General features: G+C 41.8%; 1 protein-coding gene across 1 annotated transcript; it reads left to right on the top strand.

Annotated features, from left to right (window-relative positions):
- The first annotated feature begins 2,019 nt into the window (after nucleotides 1-2,019).
- On the top strand, nucleotides 2,020-6,269 carry LOC147616238 (auxin transporter-like protein 4). Its single transcript, XM_086777257.1, has 8 exons — nucleotides 2,020-2,485; nucleotides 2,917-3,102; nucleotides 3,295-3,407; nucleotides 3,564-3,747; nucleotides 3,915-4,012; nucleotides 4,192-4,399; nucleotides 4,542-4,799; nucleotides 5,626-6,269. The coding sequence occupies exons 1-8, from the start codon at nucleotides 2,312-2,314 to the stop codon at nucleotides 5,839-5,841; spliced, it is 1,437 nt and encodes a 478-aa protein (XP_086633383.1). The 5' UTR covers nucleotides 2,020-2,311; the 3' UTR covers nucleotides 5,842-6,269.
- The last annotated feature ends 1,670 nt before the right edge of the window (nucleotides 6,270-7,939 follow it).

The raw sequence follows: 7,939 nt of genomic DNA, 5'->3' as shown, positions 1-7,939 counted from the left end.
GGTTATCTAATTAGAAAATGAATGTTAACATATGGTTTTCAAAAAGCCAAACATTTAGTTTGCAAGAATGTGGTGCTGGTCGATTAAAATAAAAGATTAGGTGCATCAAGGGCTAGGACAAACCAATGCAAAAAAAAATAGTGTAATTTTTGAAAATTGTGCACTATCAAATTTTGAAGTGATTTGGTGCATGTGTATCAAGGTAGAGGTTTGCTTTAGCCTAGAACTTGGTAGGGAAAAGCCTTCTCAAATTTTCGTAAGAAGGGAAAAAAACTCTTTCAAATTTCACAAATTTTAGTTATTTTTTTACATATATATATATATATAGAAAATGCCTTCTGAAAGATGGTACGCTGATGTGTATGGTTCCGTTAGACTGCGAACTACGCGCTAGATGTGGATGTGATGGCCATTGTCACCAAAGGGCCAAGGCGCAGCCAATTATGGCGGCGCCGCACGCCGTTGCTGGCTCCTGGGGCATGTTCGGGATGTCATCATAAGCCATGGGCATGCGCCTTCTGAGATGGCATGGATTGTGCTGCTTTTGAAATCTGCATATATATACCCATAATGCTATATACCATATGACATGTCGCATGCGCCATGTTGTGGACGCAGAGAAAGCGTGATGATACAGTCCAGCGTCCAGAGCAATCGGTACAGTACACGTGTCCATCTCGGACATGGAGCGCATATATGTCGACCGCATGCATGCATGCATAGGAGGGGGACCCGTCACCCCGCGCTCTAGATTTGGTACTACACGCGCTGAAGGCTGAAGCCTGGGCCGTGAATCTTACTAAAATCCGAGTGCCTGCAACAGAATCCAGGGGCTCTCTCTAGTCTCTACGCCTTGACTTCACACACCGTACAGTGCACTCAGGCTGCAGCTAGTTTTAGATTCCCCCCACTAGTTTGGCAATAGAGTCTAGACCGTAGTTTCTACAGTGTACACTGTACAGTAGAAGTAACTGTAGAGTCTAGAGTCTAGACACAGAGTCTACTGTAGCTCTTTTATAAGTAATCAATTGATACATTCCCCAAGTATATCTGACAGTCTCTCGTCCTGAGTACTTTTCTCCCCTAGTTGTCTACCACAGTTCCAACTTCCCACAGTCTACTCAAATACTACTTTTAAGTTTTAACCAGTTCACTGAGCTTCACTGTCTATCGTTGTCACTATCACACAGACGCTCTCCTGCAGCCTACTTATTTAGCTGAAGCTTGCTATTCTACGAATTTCTCCCAATTCAACCAGTGGACCAACTTGTCTCCCTATTTAGCTGGATCAACTTTTGACTATCAATCTTTATGCTTTTAGCGTTTCCCTTAGAGTCTGCCTGCTAATTTGGCTGCCACTACGTGTAGTGATGTCACTATCTGTTACCTTTTTCATATGCACAAGAGCTTTTGCTAATGTAAGGTTAATCGATTATCGGGATTCGGGTATCATATCTCACATTGCAAACACAACAATTGGCAACTAATTCAAGCAGCCACTCTCCAACACAAAACACATATATGGAGCCGCAGTGATTACAACTCCCCACAGTGGGGACCATACGCACAGCAACAAGCTGGTGGTGTGGCCATCTTCTCGCCATCATCCATCTACACGCTTTCTCTTTCTCTCTCTCTCTCTCTCTCTATCAAGACGTCCCGCAGGCGGCAGGAGGACCCAGTTTTTTTTTTCTCAGCTTTATCAAGCCCGACTGTGTGATCGATCGATGGTGGTAGAGGCAAAGTTTCCAACGCTCGAGGAGAATAATAAATTGATGAGAAGCCAACGAGGGCACCCAAACCGAGAGAGAGCTCCCCCCCGCGCCGGCTCCTCAGTTCTAATTTCTAAGGCCTCACACACTCTCTCTCTCTCTCTCTCTCACACACACACACACAAACACGCGCGCGCACACACACACTCTTAACATTATAGCTTGCCTGCTTATTCGTTTCAGTTTTTTGCTTCCTTCAAAGGCATATCCTTGCTGATCCCCCCTCCGTTTTTGGTCCATCTTTTGAGGATCTTAGAAGGTGCTGGAAAATCCCTTCACTTGTACGCTTTGCCGCCCCTCCTCCAGCTTGATTCCTTACACTTAACTTAGTATTTGCCATTTAGAAGCTCACCTTTTTTTCCCCTTTCTTCTTCTCAGACCCCTCCCCAGCTTTTTTTGACATCTCTGATGTTCTAATCCTAGCAACAATCTCCATTTGATTATACATCTCTCTCTCTCTCGACTCTCTTCCTCCTTGGATCATCTTATACGCAATTTTGTAGCTGAGGATTTTGACTGTACCTTAATCGAGAATAAAGATGGTGACCAACAAGGAGGCTGAGCAGGCCATGGTGGGCAACTACACAGAGATGGAGCTAGATCGGCAAGATCAAGATGGGCTTACTGACAATTCATTCAAAGGCCGACTGAAGACTTTCCTTTGGGATGGGGGCTCAGTTTATGATGCCTGGTTTAGCTGTGCTTCTAATCAGGTGCACCGCCCCTCCCCTCTCTCTACAATGTCTCCATATTCACTAGGAAAGCTCGATCTGCATTTTTCTTTATCATTTCTGGGTCACGAAAACTCAACTTTCTAAATCTCTTATTACATGAACATCAGCTTTCATACGTTACAACGCACAGATGCATCTCCTAGTGAATATGCATCTCGCTCCATCGAAAGGGGCTCCTCCCAATGCAAATCCAAATATGCATCTCTTAAGAGTGTATAGATGTGACTATACATGTGTCCAAGTCATACATCATAGCAAAGCAAAGCTGCATGCAATATTGGGGACTTGCAGTACATTATAGCAAGTTTTAACGTTATGCAAGGGACTCTTGAGCTTGCCTTTCCAAAAGGAGAACAAAGTGTGTCGCCTTCTGATGCGATGGGTTTACGTGATTGTTTTGATTTATGCAGGTGGCACAGGTGCTCTTGACCCTCCCCTACTCCTTCTCCCAGCTGGGCATGGTTTCAGGAGTGATTTTTCAGATATTTTATGGATTGCTTGGGAGCTGGACAGCCTATTTGATAAGCTGCCTGTATGTAGAGTACAGATCCAGGAAGGAAAAAGAGAACGTGAATTTCAAGAACCATGTGATCCAGGTGACTCTAACTCCTTAGGTCTCAGTTATCTAAATGCATAGTCCGGGTTCCATCACTGATACCAATGTATATACATCATGGGCATGTGAGTGTTTTAACAGAAACTGCACCCTTTTTCTTGTTCAATAAACCATATCTACCTTGGTATAGTTTTTGATGAGTAATAGGTTCTAAGATCTTTTACTTGCTCAGTGGTTTGAGGTGCTGGATGGGCTTTTGGGCCCGTATTGGAAGGCTTTTGGGCTTGCCTTCAACTGCACGTTCCTAGTGTTTGGATCTGTTATACAGCTCATCGCTTGTGGAAGGTATGGCTTTTCTTTCGTTTTTTTTTCCGGGCATCACTTCTTTGAAAACCTCTTGATAGTGGCAGAGCTTTCATATAACCCCTTACCAGGGTATCAATACATCTTTATCACATGGTGCCCTATCTGCTCACATGAGCTTGTGCTTTCTGGTCACAGCAACATTTACTACATCAATGACCACTTGGACAAGCGAACATGGACATACATCTTTGGGGCCTGCTGCTCCCTGACTGTATTTATACCAACATTTCACAACTATCGAATATGGTCCTTCTTGGGTCTAGGCATGACAACGTACACAGCCTGGTACTTGACAATAGCTGCACTTGTGAATGGACAGGTGGGTACTCGTTCACTATACCATTAAGACAGCTATCGTTTGAAGTACGTGTACGTACGTACGTACGTACGTATGTATGCATGCATGCATGCACATACGCTTGTAGATGTAGTTATGCATGTATGTATGTTTGTAGAGAGATTCTTACACTTATCTTCTGCCCCCAGGTTGCAGATGTAAAGCATTCTGCACCTAACAAGATGGTCCTTTATTTCACCGGCGCCACCAATATTCTTTATACCTTTGGTGGCCATGCTGTAACAGTGTAATTACTAACACCCTTTGCTCTATTTGACTGGCGTTTGCTGATAGCATTCAATTGTTCAAGCATTGCCGTACTCATAATGGAGTATAGATGGGAATGCATTTGTTCTGGATGCAGATTTTTATGGGCGATGAGCAAGGTATTTGATTTGTTTAGCATTAAAATGTGCGGCCATGCAGGGAAATAATGCATGCCATGTGGAAACCGCGCAAATTCAAATGGGTTTATCTTGTAGCCACAGTCTATGTCTTCACATTGACATTACCCTCTGCAATATCTGTGTACTGGGCATTTGGAGACCAGCTTTTAGATCACTCCAATGCATTTGCTTTGCTTCCAAGATCCGGCGCCAGGGACCTTGCAGTTATTCTAATGTTGATCCATCAGGTTAGTTTAAAACAAGTGCAAGTGCTGGGAAGAGCTAACAACTGCATGCTAGGCTAGGTTTGGTTTCGCTAAGATTCGTATCAGTCATAAAGCTGTGACTATCCATTAATACGTTTTTTTTCTGTTGTATGTGTGCCTGCAGTTTATAACCTTCGGTTTTGCTTGCACACCACTCTACTTTGTGTGGGAAAAGGTGACAGGATTTCACACCTCCCGGAGAATATTTGTCCGGGCCATAATCCGGATGCCAGTTGTCCTACCAATTTGGTTTTTGGCCATCATCTTCCCTTTCTTTGGACCCATCAACTCGGCCGTTGGTGCGCTCCTGGTGACATTTACAGTGTATATACTCCCAGCTGCAGCACACATGGCCACCTACCGCACCACCTTTGCACGTGAGGTGAGAAGACTTGACCTTCCTGTCATTTATTTTGGCCGAGCTCGAAAGCATGTGCACAGTGAATTAAAGCGTATGGTTTCCTTGGTCATTGTATGCATTTAGGTACCGTGTTATATACATGCATCTATGAATGATACTTTTGTTCTCTCTCTCTCTCTCTCTCTCTCTCATGCCCATCCAAACTCAAATCTGAGTATAAGTCTGACATTCCTTAAGGGTCCTTGGCATAGTTGCTACAATGTAAAAACAATCTTTTTTTTTTTTTCCTTTTCTTCTTCTTTCTAAGTATGAGTTAGGCCTAATGAGAATCCTTACGTTTATATATTAACCTTTCCCTCTGTGGCCTAATGAGAATCCTTACGTTTATATATTAACCTTTCCCTCTCTGTCTCTCTCATTTTTCAAGTATGAGCTAGGCCTAATGAGAATCCTTACGTCTATATAACCTTTCCCTGCTTATATTACATAGTTGTACATTTTTCACACAAATATATTCTGTCTCTTGTTTTCTGTATTTTCATTGCTACTTGGTGTGTTCATGTGTTTATAGATATAAAGCTTGAATCTTGTCTTCTCTTTTGTGAATAACATATTGAATTTGAGAAGTATGGTCTCTTAAAACGATGCATACATGTGTTTGATTGTTGTAAAGTTATGAGTACTAGTTGCGGTATTAACATATTAAATTTGAGATGTGGGTGTTCGCATGTGGTCTCTTAAAACAATGGCGCATACATTTTGTTTGATTGTTGTAAAGTTATGAGTACAGCTAGCTGTGGTATATGCTAACAAACAAATCCTTGTATATTGTGATGGTTTTATATAGAATGCTGTGGAGAAGCCCCCTCGCTTCCTTCGGAGCTGGGTAGCTGTTTATCTCTTGAACACGTTTGTGGTGGTGTGGACTCTAGTGGTGGGATTTGGGTTTGGGGGTTGGGCAAGCATCACCAACTTCGTGCATCAAATCGATTCCTTTGGGCTATTTGCCAAGTGCTACCAATGCCCACCACCTAAGAAACTAGCCCCCCCACCCACACATTGATCTTTTAGACATCACCTTAAATATAGATTCAGTTGTCTTTGATTTAACACTCACGGGGCCAAACTTGTTGCCGATGTTGAAATGAAGCCCGTGCAACTATCCTTGAGAAAAAGAATGGCCTTAAAGACGTTATTGCTTTGGAGATTATGCTACCAAATGCTAAAATTCAACAAAAAAAATACTCAAGGTGCACATGTGCTTCCATATCTCTTGTATGCGTTGACCCACCCACTTTTATTGTTGAATAGGCTTCAAAACCACATGAATATTTTTCAAGGTCGTTTTATGGCCTCTCAAAAACTAGAAAGCTGATATCAACCAAGCCATATCTTAGTATAATTGGATATACTACTATCTACAAATCCAAGATGTTGTACTCTTTTCACACTTAAATCTTAGACCATTAATTTCAAGGTGACCTTTATGGATGTGGTCTTGTTGTTGCATTTCAATAGCATGCTTTGTATTCAAAGAAAATGAATATCATTCCCACTGCCACCACCCACCTATCCTAACCCTTCTCCTTTTCCCTCTAGTTGGAAGAACCTTGACTTGATATAATTATCCACTTCTTTGGCAAGTTTACTAATGACATGGTTGATTTCAACAAGAATTTCTTTGAAGATCTTTAATTCTGCTAGGGTTGTGTTAAGATTTTCTTGCCTTGATTGGGTTATCTACGTAAGACTTCATGCTAATAACATCATGGTTCTAACCCAAGGTGGTTAAATGACGCCACTTGGATTATTAGGGGCATCATATTATGGTTATTAGATATAAGTGGGAAAGGACATTTGACCTATTTCTAGATTACATAAAAGAAACATTCTTTATTACAGCGGTGAGGACTTCAGCATTATTTAGGGGCAACATAAAGCTACTACTCACCAAAACATTTTAGAGCCCAGCCTTCACGCAATAGTGGATGGATATACATAAAATGGTTATGAATCAACACTAATCTATGTTGTCAACCCATGATGAACGTGTAACTTAAACAAAGAGAATGCCATCTTGCCATGTTGAAAAAAGTTCAATCATGGGATTAGACCTTGGTTTTATGTGGTTGGATTTGGAAATGTGGGTGGTCATATATCACCAATACGTGTTCGGGAAAAAAAGGAGAAGATGTCCGCAACAGGTTTCACGAACTCCCATGGACAAGTTTCAACTTTTGTTTTTTCCTCCATAGTAGTACAAGTGGTAGTGTGCCAAGCGTAAAGGAATTTTTCTTTTATTGAAAATGCGGGGGGGTTGTCTGCTTGGTGATCGTGTTGTTTATCTCGGACACTTGTTTACAAAGATGGCCACCTCCTCTCCGATAGTTTTTCACACACAAAAAAGAAGAAGCAAGAAGTTATCCGTGGACATCTGTTAATCCATCCTTTCTATGCTGTTAATCCATCCTTTCTATGCCATCTAAGAAATTTATTCCACTTACACAGCTTTGCAACTACCATAATGTTGGTATAACTTGATGTCCTTAGAATCCTTGTAAATATCACCATTCCAATCATGATAGTTTTTGTTGGAAATTGGGTGGTGGGTGGGGGGCTAAAGTCTGCAGAAGTAACTTGTCCCAGTTGTATTCATGCCAATGCGTGCTTAACTGTAGGTTTTCACAAATTGGTCTAGCCATCCAGACCCCCAAAATCTTAAGGTGATGGAGGACCTTCGGTCCATCCATTTTGTGGAAATCTCCTAGTGCAATGCCTTGGAACCACTCGTCCACTTTTTCTAAGCTCAAAGATTGAACTTTGTTCATGTTTTCATGCTCAAAGGCTCTACCTGGCTTCTCTAGTGGCTCAAAGGTTACACTACAACCCATGGCTCATATATCATGTTGGAAATTGGGTGAGGGGCCAAGTCCCCAGAGGTCGCCCTTCCCAAATGTGTTCATGACAATGCTCACTTAACAGGAGGTTTCGGCAAATTGGTCAAGCCATATAAGATTCTCTGTTTCACCTTTTTTCCTTTGTAATGCAAACAATATAATGATTGGCAAATCCAAATAAAGTGTACTTAACATTTTTTAGAAGTAAAAACTTTATAGGGTCAATTAGGTTCATATTCTTTAGTGCCATTTTAACCTCATGTC

This window comes from Cibotium barometz, chromosome 38 (assembly GCF_041138505.1).
Source record: "Cibotium barometz isolate CiBa-2024 chromosome 38, ASM4113850v1, whole genome shotgun sequence".
NCBI classification, from domain to species: domain Eukaryota; kingdom Viridiplantae; phylum Streptophyta; class Polypodiopsida; order Cyatheales; family Cibotiaceae; genus Cibotium; species Cibotium barometz.
The sequence above is the reverse complement of the archived record's forward strand: the minus strand, read 5'-3'. Positions and strand labels throughout refer to the sequence as shown.

Excerpts from the sequence above, each read along its gene's own strand:
- LOC147616238 (XM_086777257.1), top strand. The coding sequence starts at position 2,312 with ATGGTGACCAACAAGGAGGCTGAGCAGGCCATGGTGGGCAACTACACA. Across the intron at positions 2,486-2,916 it reads TTAGCTGTGCTTCTAATCAG|GTGGCACAGGTGCTCTTGAC; the intron begins GTGCACCGCCCC and ends TGATTTATGCAG. Across the intron at positions 4,400-4,541 it reads TTCTAATGTTGATCCATCAG|TTTATAACCTTCGGTTTTGC; the intron begins GTTAGTTTAAAA and ends GTGTGCCTGCAG.